The sequence below is a fragment of the Ricinus communis genome, chromosome 4 (assembly GCF_019578655.1).
Source record: "Ricinus communis isolate WT05 ecotype wild-type chromosome 4, ASM1957865v1, whole genome shotgun sequence".
In the NCBI taxonomy this organism is placed as follows: domain Eukaryota; kingdom Viridiplantae; phylum Streptophyta; class Magnoliopsida; order Malpighiales; family Euphorbiaceae; genus Ricinus; species Ricinus communis.
In genome coordinates, this window is record NC_063259.1 from 24,257,670 (window position 1) to 24,274,925 (window position 17,256).

At 32.7% G+C, this 17,256-nt stretch overlaps 3 protein-coding genes across 6 annotated transcripts; 1 reads left to right on the top strand and 2 right to left on the bottom strand.

The window, feature by feature from the left end:
• Positions 1–1,142: 1,142 nt before the first annotated feature.
• Positions 1,143–2,189, bottom strand: LOC8264659. 2 transcript variants are annotated; one of them, XM_015716495.3, is made up of 2 exons: positions 1,712–2,189; positions 1,143–1,603 (listed from the first exon to the last, which is right to left on the bottom strand). In XM_015716495.3, exons 1-2 carry the CDS (start codon positions 1,946–1,948, stop codon positions 1,376–1,378), a joined length of 465 nt encoding a protein of 154 aa, XP_015571981.2. In that variant the 5' UTR covers positions 1,949–2,189; the 3' UTR covers positions 1,143–1,375. The 2 variants fall into 2 exon arrangements, with proteins under 2 accessions (XP_015571981.2, XP_002514583.3); XM_002514537.4 differs by having other exon boundaries at positions 1,143–1,343; positions 1,454–2,127.
• Positions 2,190–5,122: 2,933 nt separating this feature from the next.
• On the top strand, positions 5,123–8,877 carry LOC8264660 (transcription factor BIM2). Its single transcript, XM_002514538.4, has 8 exons — positions 5,123–5,400; positions 5,508–5,633; positions 5,930–6,014; positions 6,288–6,357; positions 6,454–6,549; positions 7,137–7,582; positions 8,227–8,356; positions 8,441–8,877. The coding sequence occupies exons 2-8, from the start codon at positions 5,510–5,512 to the stop codon at positions 8,534–8,536; spliced, it is 1,047 nt and encodes a 348-aa protein (XP_002514584.2). The 5' UTR covers positions 5,123–5,400; positions 5,508–5,509; the 3' UTR covers positions 8,537–8,877.
• A 671-nt stretch (positions 8,878–9,548) lies between these two features.
• On the bottom strand, positions 9,549–16,283 carry LOC8264661 (protease 2). Of its 3 annotated transcripts, none has more exons than XM_048372727.1 (12): positions 15,812–16,282; positions 15,396–15,559; positions 14,478–14,700; positions 14,222–14,402; positions 13,972–14,169; positions 13,752–13,886; positions 13,036–13,164; positions 11,557–11,972; positions 10,998–11,214; positions 10,472–10,665; positions 10,032–10,366; positions 9,549–9,891 (listed from the first exon to the last, which is right to left on the bottom strand). In XM_048372727.1, the coding sequence occupies exons 1-11, from the start codon at positions 16,231–16,233 to the stop codon at positions 10,162–10,164; spliced, it is 2,484 nt and encodes an 827-aa protein (XP_048228684.1). In that variant the 5' UTR covers positions 16,234–16,282; the 3' UTR covers positions 9,549–9,891; positions 10,032–10,161. The 3 variants fall into 3 exon arrangements, with proteins under 3 accessions (XP_048228684.1, XP_015572071.1, XP_025012345.1); XM_015716585.3 differs by having other exon boundaries at positions 14,258–14,402; positions 15,812–16,281; XM_025156577.2 differs by lacking the exon at positions 13,036–13,164 and having other exon boundaries at positions 14,258–14,402; positions 15,812–16,283.
• Positions 16,284–17,256: the final 973 nt, after the last annotated feature.

Below are 17,256 nucleotides of genomic sequence, written 5' to 3' on the forward strand. Positions count from 1 at the left end.
GTTATCCTAAGTCAGACTGTGCCAGCAAATCATTCTAATTAATCTAATGATTTTACTTTTTTCTTTAGTTGCTATTGTGTTATGCATTTTCATAAAAATAATTACAAGTATTTCACTCATCTTTTTTTATCTAATTAAAAAAATAAAGACATCGAGAGAAAAAATAATATAATATTTGAGGTGAGTAAATTTATGTTTATATCATTTGTTTAATGATAAAATTTTCCCTTTCTCAAAGACATAATTTGTGAAATCAAACCGTCAAGGTCATCACTAAATAATAATTTAATATTATTCCAGACTATATATTTTTTATTTTATAAAGAAATTGATATGAAAAATATGATTTTACTTTATAATTAAATTTACAACATAACCTGCACAATGTGCATATGCATTTATAAATTAACGTATAATACAATTCGATTATAGATTTTAAAAATATAATAAAAATTACATGTGAAATACCTTAATAAAATGATTAAAATAATGAGACTTTCAAGATTGCACTAAAGTGCACGCACCGGTGCTAATGCTGGAAATGCCTAATTTACTTTTAATTCCTTTGCGTTGCATTTTCTTAAAACATTATGGAAGGTTACAAATGATTTCTTGGAGATAAAGAGAAACACAATGATGATAATCGATTCAACTTCGTCAAAAGAAGTTGTGCTTTAATAATGTAGGTAAATTAATTTATTTTGCCATTAATGCATAATAAAAGCAAAATCATAATTGGGCTCTAAAAACAAATTAAGCCCACCAAACCTATGGCAGGCCTTGGACCGAGTAATGAGACCTTTGTGTCTCTGTAGAATGTGACGATATATAAACGGAAAGAAAAGATGCACCCGCCTACCTGAGGCGAGGCGACCATGGGTGCTGCTGCAAAATCTAGTAGTATCTTTATATTCAAATCAATACCTAAGTTAGAAGAGAAGAGGGTTTTGAGGAAATAGGGACAATTTATCTTTCTCTTGTTTTAAATGAGAGTTTACGGTATTTCATGTCATTACCAACAGAATACAATGAGTTAAAAAAAATGGATTTAGGGTCGAGCATTGAAATTTAATCAATAAGAATAACAATGCTTTTCTTTTGACACTATATTTGTCAATATTATTCATATTTTCTTTAAATCAGAAGTTCCAATACTTTCCCATTTATAGAAAAAAAAATAATTCTGAAGTATTAGCAGAAACACAGTAACACCAGTCCTGATCATCAGTACATGAGTTCTAACATTGGCCTACCCATATTTTTTATTAACAAAAACATAGAAGTCTGTTTTATATTTCTTCTCCTTTCTCCTTCCTTCTCCAGTAGGACAAAACTTCATGAAACTGCGAGAAAAGGAACAGATGAAAATCAATCACTACTCACTACACACATAGAATTTAACTGCATGCATAGGCAAACAGCAAGTGGCATTGATATAGATATACACACACACCGGTCTCCTTTCTTCTCTATTGGTAGATTTGAGAACCAGAATTTGCCACGAATCCTTTTCATGGCTGCTAAATCTCTCTCCATCAGTTTGAGCTCCAACTTTGACGTAATCTTCTTCTGCTTCTTCCTCCTGATCATCTTCATCCGACTCCTGCAAAGATGGAAGTTCCCATGAATTTAACTCAACGCTCTCCTGCCTATCCTTGATTACCCTATCAGTCTTTTTATTACTATTTGATTCTTCATAATTAGAGACAACCTTTGACTGATCAATACAATTACTACTACCGAGCAGTACTCTCCCCATAAATGTCATAGCCTTCATTTCAGCATAAACAATAATCTTAGAAATCAGCCAGAAGAATATAAAACAACACGAGAATGGTAGGCTTAAAACAGAAAGCAATAGCATGAAAGGAAAGCAACAAGAAAGCAAGATACTGAGAACGAACTTAAATAGTAGCAAAAGGGTGTTGTTCAGAAGAAGAAGAGGCATTATAGGGAAATGAGTTGTGGGGCTTTCAGTTTGGCTAGAGAATTTATGATGTGGATTGGAACAGCCACCAAAGTAGACATTAATTTTAATTTTTTGGCTTGGGTCCGAATCCGATAGGTATTGAAATGTGTTATGGACGAGGATGAATTCATATGATACTTATGTTCGGAGTGATCGAGGAGAGGCTGCACAAAATCTTTTACTCTTGAGAATCGCAAAGGTTTTGTTTGCTTCTTTAGCATGTCGACCATTTGGCTTCTCCACACAACACTTCCTAACTTCCTATTTCATGATACACTTGTCCATTTCCTAACATCTACCTCCTAGGATTGCCACAAACTTAGTATTTTATTAATCATTATTTTGAAACCATCTTGTTATTTCACTCACTTTCTTTTACCGTTTTATAAAAATTTTAAAATCATTATTATCCTATTCAAACTGTGAATTATTACATTGAATTTTTTTTTTGAAATTTAATATCCAAAAAAAAGTGTCATTTTAATATCATCCGATTTGGTAGATTTAAGTAAATTATTTAAGCTTTAAAATGTTTGTATTATATAATTCAAATGATTTAATCATATATGTATACATATTTTTATCATCAGTACAGTTAAACCAATGAATAAACTTGAAAATTTTCCTTTCATGTAACACAATCTTATCATGGCAAAACATCTTCTTACAGTGCATCCAATATTTTACTGATTAGACTGAAGTAAGAAATTATTAGAAAAATAAAAATAATAATCTTATGACTATTTTAAACTTAATGACTTGAATTTTTTCGAATCTTTAATAAACATTCATCCATTTAATTAAAATTTTGAATCTGAATTTTAATTAAATTATTATATTAAAATTTTTAAAATACTATTTTACTATCTGTAAGAATCAAACTAGATGCATTTAAGAATAAATTTAGATGTATATACATTAAAAAATATTATCAAAAATCAAATAAAATTAATGAATGGGAAAAAATAAAAATAAACAGAATTAGTGATGGACATTAAATTGTCATTACTCATTTGTAAAATTGCAAACAATAAGTAATTATTGAAAAATAGTTGAATACGGACAGGGCCCAAAAGCCTTAGTGGCCCAGTAGAGGAGCAACGGCCGCGTGAAGCACGTGACAGTGTCGCCTGCCTTTCACAGGCCAACAGTTCCAATGCGTCACGTGAACACCACGGCCCCTACACTCCGAACTCGTTTGCTTATAAAAAAAACTAAAATGAAATACTTTTAGGTTTGAAAATATCAGTTTTATATTATTTCATACGTGGCTTTTTCTTTTTTCTTAATTCAACTTTTAATATTTTGACCAAAATAGAAATCTATTAGCATCTATCCTTTATAATATTAGTTTTATTCTCATTATTTTTTAAAAAACGATACGTCATTTTCCCAGAAGAATTTCATCCTAAGAGAATTAGATTGTCAGAAATAATAATTCTTTGAATACAAAAAAAAGCAGAAGAGAAAAATAGTAATTATAAATTAATTAGAATACATATTTAATTGGTCTAAACAACACTTAACTATTAAAAGAAATCTCTGAAATGTGATTAGTGCATATAAATATAAAATAGTAATAATAATAAAATAATTTTATAAAAGTAAGAAAAGAAATATCCATCATTTCAGTTCTTTCAAGCAATGATGCTAAAACTTTTTTTTTTCTTTCTTATTTCGTAAGAGAAAAATAAAGCTTTACTATAAAATAAAACAATCTATTTTATTTATTACCTTTTTTTATAAAAAAATTATTTATTATCATACGACATGTTTTCTTTTATAAATAAACGTGTGATGAATTTATTTAAATTATACAGATCAAAATTGTATAAATTTACTCTAAAATTAAAAATAAAAATTTAATAATTTAAAATTTTCAAGTACATCAATATATTAGATATACTTTAAAAATGACATTTAGGAGAGTGTATTTAATTAAGTCTTTTAATTTTTTTTTAAAGAGCTTAATGACTTTTACAGAGTTTATGATGTAATGAATGACTTTCATAAACTTTATTTAAATTTTTTTTATAGATATTGATAGATTTTTATTAATTTTTACAGACTATTTTTATTTAATTATTTAAAAATAAATTTATCATTTTAATTTTATTATTTTCTGTTTACTTTAAATATTATTCTAAATAATATTATATGTAAAATAACAGCTTAATTTTATTATTGTATTAAATTCCTACCAGTTTTAAAGTTTTTTTTATCTCACGACATGAATACTGTTTTTTTATTAAGAGAAATTTTTTTAAAAAAATAAAATTATTATATTACAGTTTGACTCCAATTAAACTACCAAATTCATGTCATATTCGTTATATTTTTTTGTTACTTATTTGATAAATACTTAAACCGATAATAATCACGCTTACTAAATTATTTGATAAATACTTAAACTGATAATTATGCTTACTAATGTATAAATTTATCCAAATAATCTTCATAATAAAATCTAGTAGTCTATATATAGTGGAGTTGTTTTCTCAAAACAATTCATTAAATATTTTATTTTAAATTAATATTTTTTGAAACTATTTTAAAATTAAATTAAAATTTTTTAATTAATTTTTTATATGTGTGAGTACAATAAAATATATTTGGTAAATAATTTTTAACTTCTAAAATTTCATTATCTCTTATATCTTTTAAGATGGAGGATAAAGTTAAAAAAAATAAAGACGAGTTTAAAAAAAAAATCTATTGAAATCTTGATGAAAAATGAAAAAAAAATTTAAATTTTTTTTATTCATAACAATGTATAAAAAATTATTAAAAATATATATGAAAGTTCATATCTATAAAAATCAATAACCTTTTAAATATTAATTTACTTGATTTTATAAAAATTATAATTAAATAGTTCAAAATTTTAAAATCTTTTTAAAAATCTATAAAAATTTATACTAAAATTCTCATAATTTATACAAAACTTTTCTAAGTTATTATTAAATACTCGGACTTTTAAACTTCATCAAAAATCTTTAAAAAATTTAATTGAAAACATCCTCCTTAAATCAAAAACTCTCCACTTAGGTCTCTCGTTTTCTTTTTCCTTCTTCCATAATTTTGCTTCCGTTTTTTTTTTTTTAAATTATAAATATGGCTTGTCAAAATGCATAGCGATTTAAAGAAAGAAATGGTCACCCTCACGGGAAGAACATGAGCCAACACACACGGAATCCTGTGCTCCACTTCGTGCGAGGAAAAAAAAAATTAGAGAAAGCCACTGCGAACAAACGAACAAAAAAAAAAAAAACCAAAAAGCCATTGACAGAGCCCGAGTTTAACAAGCCTAACTAAACGGGCCTCCGCCGCTGCTCGCCGGATAAAGAAATTATCGGCCAGACTCTGAATAGCCACCTTCACCAGCACCACCACCAAAATCTTTATAAATTCTGAACATCTAAAAAACGCAGGTTTCTTTCTCATTTCTTAAATTCTTTTTCTTGATTAGAAAGTCGAACATAATTTCGTTCTATTGTCTAAATCTGAATTCTGGATCTTTTTAAATTTCTTTTGTAAGTAATGAGAGGAAAAAGAAATCAAAATCAAGATGAAGAAGAGTACGAGGAGGAGGATTTTGGTTCCAGAAAAGATGGACTTACTTCCAATGTTACTGCTACCAATAACAAAACAAATACCAACAAAGGTACGTTTTTATTGTAGTAGATCCAACTATATTCTTAATTGCTTTTTTCTTTTTTTCTTAGAGGTGACAAAATTTTGCTATTTTTGCGTCATATTTTGAGTGTGATTCTTTTTTTTTTTTTTTTTTTTAAGAAAAATTGAAGTTAAGAGGTCCTGGAATTTTGATGTTAGTTGTTGCCTAGTGGTAAAAGTTGAGCTTCTATGCTTTATGGGTGTTAAAATAGTATTTTGTTTGAAATGGGGTGTTGAGTTTTTGTTGTGTTTTTTGGTTGTTGACGTGGGATTTGACTGTGGCAGATGGAAAGAACAGTGATAAGGCTAATGCAATAAGATCGAAACATTCGGTCACTGAGCAGCGGCGGAGGAGCAAGATCAATGAGAGGTTTGTTACTCCTCAGAGTTGGCTGTTCCTTTGGTTTTATAATTAGATAAAATTATGTGGTTGATTTTCAAATCATGTTTTTGTTGTTGCATGCACTTTGAATTCATTAGATGTGTAGACAGATAGGAAGTCAGAATAATATGTTTGGTTACTTTTAATTCAGTTCAGTCGGTTACGAATTTTAGAATAGTCCATGTGAACTTTCATGAATTAGAACCTGACGAATCATAAAAGCTGTTATAGGCTGATGAATCCATATTTTATTTGTTTCAGATTTCAGATATTGAGAGATCTTATACCTCATAGTGATCAAAAGAGGGATACGGCATCATTTCTATTAGAGGTATGCTTTAAAGATGGAAATAAAGCTGTAGCATGTATGTAAATGCAGTTGATGAAATATGCAGTTCAGTTGCTGAATATTTATGTTCCTCTTCAGGTGATAGAATATGTCCAGTACTTACAGGAAAAGGTGCAAAAATATGAGGGTTCTTACCAAGGATGGAGTTCTGAGCCCACAAAATTGATGCCATGGGTAAATTTCTAATACTTGATTATATATGGTGTCTGCTTGTGATCTTACCTCTTTGCTTTTGTGTGCATTTAGTGCCACTTCTAGGTGTGACTATGAGCACTTCTAGTACATTCTATTTTGTTGTTGAAGTAGAAATGAGGGTCACATATATTAAATGGACAAAATTACCAAATGGAGAATGAAATTAATGGAGGATTTCACATGTTAACTTGCTTTCAGTTAGGATACTTCATCTTGTACATTAGTGCAGTTTGTCCTTTTGTATGGATTCCTATCCTTTGAAATGTTGTAAATTTTAATTTGAGAAACATATAATCTGAATTGTTATTAACGGTTGTAAATCTTGTGATAGAAACCTTCATAATTCCTTGCAAGAAGCCAATGAACATTTCTCATCAAGAAATTGGATGCAGTCTTTCGTTTGGAGTCTTTTCACTTCTCATCAAACAATAGGATTTCCTTTGGATTTCTGTTAACACTTTTTACTGTTATTGGCAGGGAATAATTTTACATGCATTTGAATATGATGCTTGTTTCCCAGTTTGAAACTTCTCGGACTAATTCTTTTGTTTACTTTTCTGAATCAGAGAAATAGTCATTGGCGCGTCCAGAGTTTCATTGGTCATCCACAACCTATAAAAAATGGTTCTGGTCCAGGGTCAACCATTCCTGGGAAGTTTGACGAGAATACAATTGCCATCAACCCAACCATGCTTACAGGCGCACAAAATCAAGTAGAATCTGACCCTAGCAGGGATGTTACTTGCAAAGCAATGGACCGACATCCTGAAGTAGCAAACAAGGTTTTGCTTCATCCTGTTTCCTTACAGACAACCATACCCATTCCTGTCCATAGTGATGGTGCTATTGCACATCCTGTTCATAGTGATGGTGCTATTGCACATCCTCTTCAGCAACCTGTCACTGATGCACAATCAGCTGATTTTCCAATCACAAGTGGTGCATTAAACCAGCAGGAGGAGCTGACAATTGAAGGGGGAACCATAAGCATCTCCAGTGTGTACTCTCAAGGGTGGGTGTTATTGTTCTGTTTCTATATGTCCTTTGAATAATCACGTGTCAGATATATAAAGTAACTGTTTCACATTGGGTCTCCTCTCTGAAGTTTCCATGCCTTTATTCTTCTTTGTGGTTCCTTTAGTGCAAAGGCATTTTCTGGTCATGAACTGTTCCACAGTTTCTATTGTCATTTGAAGATGCTTAATGGTGATTGCTTGAGGTCTATTTGATTCTTTTTCCTTATGTTTTCTTCATATTCTTATCCAGAAGTACCAATGCGATGAAGAAAATCTTATCTATCTTGCAATAAACATGATCCCCTCTTTTAGGGGTGGGTTCAAGTTTTATGTTGCTATTTTTATTGCGATTTTTCTCTTAGGAAGGGTGGTACGTGGTGATGGTCTTGGTCTGGAATGCTATATTTCTCTTGTTGGGAGTAGCGTTCTTGCATCTGAATTAGCAATTAGGTGCTTTGTCTGGAAGTTTGTGTAATTCTTTTAAGGGATCAAGGCATGCAGTCCTGTATCACATTATGCAACACAAAGTTAGAGTCAGTTCATTGCCTTGATTTAATTCTTTTATATTGAGGAAACTTTCTTTGGGGTTTTACTGCTAAATTACAGGCTGATAACAACTATGGAATTTTTTGCAAACCAGGTTGTTGAACAATCTTACACGATCATTGCAGAGTGCTGGTGTTGATTTGTCAGATGCCAATATCTCAGTGCAGATTGATCTTGGAAAGAGGGCAAATAGAGGCCTGGCATCTGGAACATCTACTACTAAGGTACAGAACGGATCTTGTTAGAAAGGTGTAATAAAGTTTACCATTGAACTTGGTATTAGCCAATTTATGTCTCTTCCTTCCCAGGATCCTCCCCTTTCTAACAATCAAGTAGCGGCGCATCTTAGAGATGTGAGCAGCGGAGAGGACTCAGACCAGGCTCAGAAGCGGCTGAAGACATGAGATCTGTACGGCTTTCATGTGTCTTCATATTTAAAATTGCATAAAGTCCCACCTTCGAAATCTTTCTCCACTCCACCTTCTTCTGCAAAGCTCTTCCCCTTCTTTTGTTTACTGCTGCTTTTCTTTCTTCCCCTTGGGTGTACATGCTATGCTTTCAGTTTCTCAGACTTAGTATTTCTTGAGATTCATGTGAAAAGCTGTTACCTCAGATGATATGTTTTCTGTGGTGTTTCCCTATAGATGTCTGATTGGGAGATGCCATTGCCTGTATCATCGTCTTTGTACCGTACATATTTGATTAAATATATATAAATATATAAAATCAAGCTTTTAAGGGATTATCCTCCTGTAGAAATGATAGTTTTTTCATGTCTTGTGCGTCTGTCAGAAATATTCAACAGAATGATGAGCTGTTCTTCAAATTCTTAAATATTGTGAATGGATGGTAAGATGATGTTTGTAGATGGCTAAGCAGTCTGATTCCGGAACAAGACAGGATGCAATTAAACATTGCATGTAGTGTTCACATATATTTTTCCTGGCATTTTAGTCTTTTCTTCTACTTGCTATAATCACTAGGATTCAGTCAGATCTCCTCATGTAAGAAAAGCATCTCTCTTATGTACCCCGGAAAAAGAAATAGAAAAGACTTCTCTTTCTAAATTTACCAGATCTAAATTAAACTAAAATCATATAAGAAGAGCAAAATTGAACTTTCTGGTCAATTAATCTGTATACAAATATCATACTTATGCAGGATGTATCGAATTCAATGGATTTCTTGTAGTGCTGCAAATTTAATTTAACTTCTCTAATTAGCAATTTTTTATATTATTTATTTCTAATTTCGCATAACGCTAAATTATAATCCCATTTTAGATAAAATTAAACATTGCAAGGATATAATTTTACACGAGGAATGCTATCCGATATGACTAGTAAAAAGTTGGTTTGTTGAAAGAAATTTGAGATTTTGCCATTGGTTAAATTAAATGTGCATATGGAGTATAAAGGTCCAAGGTTAATGGGGACTTTTGCATCATATAATATAATAATCTGGAAGGGGAAATACTTGCTCCCTGAACCATTTACCAGGAAGCAAAAATCATCTACCATCTAAAACTATCTCTCCGAGCATCACTCGTAGCGTTTCAACTCTTCTATTCCAATGGTAAAAGCAATGCATTTCTGAAATTTTACATATCCACCATCTGCGGGTTTTGCCATGTTATCAGAGTCTTGTCCTTGACGTGGCCCTCTAATTTGATGGGGGAGACCCAGGTATCACCCCCCTATAGATTCACCATACAAAGAACACTTGTTGCCTTCTCTAGAAAGACAGGATTGTAGTGTTGCTGTTAAAAGAGATAGAGATGCAACCTTTTATCTAACTTCATATCTCTACTTGGAATAAAAATTTTAAAAAACAAAGAAGTACCTCCAAACTGAAGGCAGGAAAAAAGGAGACAAGATTGAACCAACTAAGCATGTTTACCTTGTTTTGAAACCCTTTTCCCAGTTATTTATCAGCTTCAGCAAGACACGTTGATTGCATGAAACACACTCTACAACGACTCCGGCAATATTCCTTTTGACCTGAGAAAGTCTCCCTGCAACAATCCTAACTACTTTCTTTTGTCATTTGGCTGTCCTATGATTTTCATAAGAAAGGCATAATCATATGCTGTTTCTTCACATTGACTGTAGTAACCACCTTCACCAAAATGTCCCCCAGCCATATTTGTCTTCAGAATGACCGAGGAAGAACAACTAAAGCATGTACTATCTCGTATTTTGGCCACCCATTTGGCAGCTTCCCAAATGCCAACCCTGAAAATAATCATTGAACGCCAATAGTGAGTTCATGAATACAAGATATAATGTGGAAACATGCTTGTATTTAACCATTTTCAATAGCACAAGAATTGAGTTTGCCTTGAATCAAGAAATGATGCTGTAACAAGCATCGATGGAACACAATCATTGCGACGGATGTTATCATAGGGAGAGTAACTTCGAATACAATCAAATTGGGACTGTATCCGAGGATTCCCAAATTCTTCATAGTCCAATATTGTAAGAGGCAAACTCGGATCCAACAACGTGTTGCATACGTCAAGAAATGGGACCTGAGAGAAATATCAAATATCAATGCTGGTAATTTGAAAGCAAGATATCCTACAACTCAATTCAGCTAAAGTTCAAGCCATAGCCTGTTTCTGTTCAAAGGAATTAACAGCATTATGAATCCTTAGAACATTTAGTTGCCCCTTCCTTTTACAACCAAATTACATGCCCAATTAGAGAAATATGATCTTTGAGTCAACGCCTTTAATATGGTCTATTACCCATGGAAAATTGTTTTCAACATGGCTGCTCCATTTAATTATCAACAACAAAAAAAGAATAAGCAATTGAGCAGCAAAATGCTAGTTGAATTCAGTTTTATATGATTACTAACCTTCAATATGGCAGCACAAAACAAATTTGGGTTCATATTGATAGCTGCCCCAACCAGAAGGCCCCCGGCACTGAATCCAATTGCACTAAGACAATCTCCATGAACATAACCCTCGTCAATGAGAAAATTGCCACATGATATAAAATCATATATGGAATTAAGTTTGTTCAACCCACTGCCTGATTTATGCCATGAAGAATCCCCACCACTACCGCCCCTGCCCAAGGAAAAGGTTTCAAGTGAGCTGGCAAAAACATTACAATGCGAGAAGCTAGTTATCATTTTCCATTTAATTAATATCAAAATTAATAGAGTCGAAAATAGAGAAACTCTACTAGGCCTTAGAAAATCACATGTTCCTTTAAAGGAAATACAAGGATAAATAATTTGAAACCATATCAAATATCCAAATTTAACAAATGTAAGGAGTAAGAAAAAATAAACTTCAAATGTGATAGCATTTCATTTCAAATACATGTGTAAAATACTAATATCAATTTTAATAACAGCTATTTGCAGAGTCTCATAAGAAAAAAAAGATCAACTTGATGGATCAAACCTCACATCAGCGAAAGCCACCACCCAACCACGATCAAGCAAACTCAGGCGTTCTGGGCACCAGCTTTTATCCAGAACTTCTCCATATGCTCCATAGCCTTGTAACAGTCCAGGAGACAGACCCCTTTCCCAGGCCTTTTGAGAGTACAAGATGGTAAGGGGAACCCTGACACCATCATGGGAAATGACTTCCTTCCTTTCACAGCAGTATGCATCAGAAAAGTCTTTCCATCTCGTTAATCTAGTACTTTGGCCAATTTTTTCTTCATCATTCTCTATTTCAAGATATTTATGAGTATCTATATTATAGGTAGGCGAGCATGTTCCATGATCACCAGAAATTCCTCTTACTTCCTCTTGATGTATGATCGAGAATGCTTGTTTTGACATATCATAGTCCACAGCCACATCAGGCATCTGCACATTCAAAGGGAATTCGATAGGACCACTAGCTTGAATCAATTTCTTTTAACGGGAAATTCACATAAATAAACTATATAAAAGCTAAATATTTCTTAGGAATTTACATTAGAAAAACTACATAAAAGCTAAGTATTCCTCGGGAGAGCATTTATTTTCTGTCAGAATAGAGGTAGTTTGATACAATGATTGGGCTCTTTCTCTCCCAGCTTAAAGAACAGGACAGGTTTCTAGACTGATGCGTAGCTATGTCACTTGGAGAAGAATAATGCCCTTCAGAAGTCCAATCCCATGTTAATTGATACATAAATTGCAGGCCTTTCTGGTTCAAAAAGAAATTCTCATAGTGACTTTTAGGTTGTTTGAAATCTAATTTTTATCAACTACTTTATAGTGAATATGAAATCAGGTTAAGCATTACTGCTCATGGCAAGTGATTGATACTATAAAGTTACTAAGCAGTAGGAAGGTTTCAGAATTAGTCTTTTTGCCTTCTCGTTTCTCTCTACTTTCCTCTCAGCATAGTGCACATAAAACTACCTTTGATGCCAATGGTATCTTATGTCAACCTCTGAAACCTAATAGTTCAGCCCGTTAAAATCAAAGCTTCCTCCTTGAATGATCCCCAGTCATTGGGGAAGCTCAGATTTCTTGTGAGGGAAGGCAAATGGAAAAGGATTTCAGAATAGCTATATTGCTATTCCAAATCATAAAAGAATACAATATCTAGTCCCAATTCCTCCATTCTGATAAATTTTGGCAAATATACTCAAATGAAGTTATACTGTTTCAGATATACACAGCACAGTCAGTTTTTAGCAAAACAGTACAGGGTACAGACACTCTTGAACAAACATTATCTTTTAAATCAGGTAGTTTCTGGATGCGTGTTAATTAAAGGGCCTGAAATGAGGCAATAGCAGAGATTTCTCTTGTTCTTGGATATGAGTATCAAAACATAAAAATGTTAGTTAATGAGAGAGAGCAAGAGAAACTAAATCTATAAAGTATCACATATTAATAATTTTAATTCCTGTACTTATGCTAATGGAAGGCATACCACTGGAGATGACAACACCACACGGTATACTGGGTTCATGAAGTCATGGTTTGACCCAGGAACAATGCTGCATAGATCTGAAGGAAGGGGGAAAAACCATGGATTAAGATCCTCAACCCCCATTTGAATCTGCAAAATAACTCGGGCAAAATGGAAAGTGAACAACGAATCTATTTTCTTTTGAAAATTTAAGTACCATAATTTCTTTTTATTATTATTTAATTGTTCTGGAAGAGAATACGTAGCATTCATGCACAATTGGAAGTAGTTGTTTGAATGAGCCCACACTCATTGGGAAACTATATAACAAAAAATAATACATGGCATTTTGCAGTACTTTGCATTTCCTACCGAACAGCAGCAGCACTGTTGATCCTTTTAAGACTACAGTAACAACAAGCAAATTATTGGCACCATCTCATGCTATGCCCTTTTCCCTCATTATCTCACATATTACAAAAAGGTACAACCTTATGTGACTAAGCATAATAACATGTGAGAAACAGGAAACTGTTGACATGCTTGTTTATCACTTGTCCCATTCTTTCTTTCTATAAATTTGACATTAGCTTTTGGGGTATACAAAGTAGAAAATGCACTAAAATAAGCATTTCAATTATGAGGCACTATATGCAAAAACAAGAAACAGTAACAGCAATTTGTAAAAACTGAAATTGAGAACTTTACTGCATTAGACACAGCTGAAATTTCAATACCTTATGATCGACCTTGATAGGTAGACTGATGGAACATATCATAGGCAAACCCTTCTTCTGAAGAAATAGAACCAAATGCCCTTTAAAAATGTCCATATCCTGAAAGTTCATGTCTTCACTTGGAAGGATGATATTCTGCAAGAAGACAGAAACTAGGGAACAGGTAAAAGTCAAATTAAAATAAACATACAATTCAATAGTGAATACTATAGAACTAGACCTGCCACTTGCATGACTGTATATCTTCAACTTGGCAGGTAGCCAAGTAATAATTTCCACTCGCCTGTCCACTTAAAGGAGCATTGGTAAGAATATAGAAAGAACCAGAGTGATGTTCCAAAAAATATTGTACACCAGAAACACGTTTGTATACTCTTTGCAAATCATCAAGTGGATTGGCCGCATCGATCACATAAACCTGTAAGAGAAGGCATAGGACATAAGGCCCATCAAAGAGTAAATGCTGGGACCAAAAGCCATTTAAGTTGAAAAAAGTAAGTTCCTTCCTCGGATGAAGTTCTTGAATTTGAGTTCACAGTTATAAACTTGCCATCTTTTGTGTTTGTTATATCCACACAAAAGCTCAAATCACTTTCTGTAAATATTGTGACGTCATCTATCTCATCACATCCTAGTTTTGTGCAGAGAACCCTATAACAATGTAAGATAGGTGAGATAATGTTAAGACCATGACGGAAGGCTCAATAATTTAGCAAAAACATTTGCCTGTAAGGTCGTTGATTCTCATCCGATATTGTATAGAACAAACTGCTGCTATCTTGAGCCCATGCCAAACTAACAACCCCATTAATTTCTGATTTTGGAACAGTGGATCCATTTCTGAGGTCCTTAATATGAAGTACGAACTGCTCTGTCCCAGTAACATCAAGTGTATATGCAAGAAAGTTGTGATCTGGTGAAACTCGGCATGTACCCACATGCACATAACCTGCAATTATGATATAGACTATTTCAGCAGTGAAACACAAATGCCTGTTCTGTTATATCAATCTAGAGCAAGTTAAGCCATTCAATTTTCCAAAAATGTCTGAGACTCAGCTTTGACTATACATTTCTGTATATAAACATAGTCAAGGGCCTTCACTAAGATTTGCGCAGCCCACATATTCAAGTTGTGTCCAATTAGAAAGTTGCTCAATATCATAAGCTTTTATTCCTCATCCTGACCTTTTCCATTGACAGTTCTCAGATCCTAAAAGATACTTCTTGCCTTATAGACTACATAGAAAGAAACAGGGAAAACAAATGATCGCATCTAAGATCACTTCTCTCAATATATAATATAATGTTACAACTACATGTATTACTACTATCAGGATACCTACAGCCATGAATTGATGATCTGGAATGGAAAAGGGAGTAATGATATGGCAAGCATTCATTGATAAAAAAGAATTCATCTCCTTGCTCTATTCCTCTCTCTTTCTCTCTCAATATTCCGCTATTTCCCATCTCTTTCTTACTGTTTCTCATCACTTCTCTTCTAATTTCTATCTATCCAATTACTAGTTATAATCTATTAACTTGGGTCATGACTTATATTATAACCATGGTGAAACTAAAAAAATAAAGAAAAGAAAAAACCATGACATATAAATATGAAAGATGCAAATAGAAACTTGCCATATTGTTCGGCAATTTGATTCCAATCAAGCAAGATTTGCTCCATTCCAAACTGTCCACTTCCATAACTGAGAATTGTCTTTACCAAACCACATTTCCCAGACTCTAACTTCCTGCACAGAACTGGGTATTGCTTCCCTTCTGGAATGTACTGGTAGTATAACCTGATCAACAATTACATATAATCCCACTCACTAGTTCCAACAATCGGTTCCATGTAATCAAATCAAGGCCAAAATTAATTCAATTAAAAAAGCAAATTAATTTAACAGACATCATGACATTTATAATCCAAGGCTGACGTTTTTATATACTCAAACAATAAGCAAGCGTAGTACGGACAAATAAAAAGAAGAAAAGTTAAATATTTATAATAAGCTAAAACTAAGAAAAGGGTAGTTGCAAAATGGACAAACCAAGGACCCCAACGCTCAGGAGGAGTAGAAGCTTTCGTGGGCAATCGATTTTTCATCTCAGCAAACAAAGTTCTCTGCAGGTTCTGAGTGTCTGCCATGAAAGCTTGGGCATAGGAATTCTCTTGGTTAAGGTAGCTGATAAAATCAGGATCATTGGTGTTTCTCATCCAATGGTAAGGATCTTGCCACGTTTTGCCATGAGCAGACAGTGTGAAAGGGACTTTCTTTGGCAATGGAGGAGATTGTGAGAGCGAAGGATACTGTTTGCAGTTGGAAGAGAAAGAAGAAGAGGGTATAATGGGAATTAAGTGAAGGCAGGAAAGTGAAATAACCGAGGTTCCTTTGAGTGAGGATTTTGAAGTTAAGAGAGCTGCAAGCGCCATTGAGTTCAGTTCAGAGACTATAGAATGGAAGAGAAACATGAACAACGTTTAAAAGGCACTATTTTTTTGGCAGTATATTTTATTTTATCATTTTTTCTTGAACAGAATTTTCTTTATTTAATTTGAAAGTATCATAATAAGAAGTTTTTGAACACTAAAACGTACATTCTTTCCAAAAAAAAAAAAACATTAAAACATATAATTACTTTGATTTAATTTTTCTTGTTTTTGGGCATTGGGAAAGGAAATTTTTCTAATACTAGCTTTAGCACCCTAAAGGCACCAATTGATTTAATTCTTTTTTCTTTAATGTAAATATAACAATAACACATGCTTAAATTTGTCTAGAACTTTTCTTCTTACCTATTTATAAATAAAGCAAAAAGAGTTTTATAAAAGATCAAAATTATCAAATAATTATTTAAGAAACTCAAACAGGGGCATAAACCTGATATTGTAAAAGAAAAAAAAAATTCTATTAAAAGTTAAAGTTTTTGGATTTTTATTTTTTTTATTACATTTGCATTTCTATTTTAATGTTATGTGAAAACATAGAAATGTAAAACTTTGTTATTTTGACAAGTCACTGAGTTGGCTCCGTAATTAATATTTAGACAAATCTAAATCATGAATCAAGTATGAAAGAGTCTAAAATTGGTAAAAAGAAAAAAGAGAATATTAAATTGTTATTTTGACAAGTCACTGAGTTGGCTCCGTTTAAATATTAAATCCCAAAAAGAGAATAAGAAATCCTAACTTCAGGCATTTTTATTTATTTTCTTTATTTTTACGAATGTTTTTCATTTAATTTTCGGGCCTAATATTTTCATTTGACACCGGCGTATGATTCTTTCTTCTGTTCTATTCGCTGAACAACATACCGCATTTAATTATTGGAATTTTGGGTGCTAATGGCAGAAGAAGTTCTTCTCTTAGATTTAAGAGTCGATCCTGAAAATTACCACAGCAGAGAGAGAAATGAAGTAAGAGTGCGGGGAAGAGAATGTCTTGAATAAAAGCTCTTCGCTTCTAAATATGAATCCTGTTAACAAACAAGTCCCT

Coding starts and splice junctions, on each gene's coding strand:
- LOC8264659 (XM_002514537.4), bottom strand. CDS start 1,948: ATGCCTCTTCTTCTTCTGAACAACACCCTTTTGCTACTATTTAAGTTC. Junction 1,344..1,453: donor ATAGAGAAGAAAGGAGACCG/GTGTGTGTGTAT, acceptor CTTTTCTCGCAG/TTTCATGAAGTTTTGTCCTA.
- LOC8264660 (XM_002514538.4), top strand. CDS start 5,510: ATGAGAGGAAAAAGAAATCAAAATCAAGATGAAGAAGAGTACGAGGAG. Junction 7,583..8,226: donor TCCAGTGTGTACTCTCAAGG/GTGGGTGTTATT, acceptor TTTGCAAACCAG/GTTGTTGAACAATCTTACAC. Junction 8,357..8,440: donor CTGGAACATCTACTACTAAG/GTACAGAACGGA, acceptor CTTCCTTCCCAG/GATCCTCCCCTTTCTAACAA.
- LOC8264661 (XM_048372727.1), bottom strand. CDS start 16,233: ATGTTTCTCTTCCATTCTATAGTCTCTGAACTGAACTCAATGGCGCTT. Junction 14,701..15,395: donor TCAAATTGCCGAACAATATG/GCAAGTTTCTAT, acceptor TCATAATTGCAG/GTTATGTGCATGTGGGTACA. Junction 11,215..11,556: donor GTGGCTTTCGCTGATGTGAG/GTTTGATCCATC, acceptor TTCCTTGGGCAG/GGGCGGTAGTGGTGGGGATT.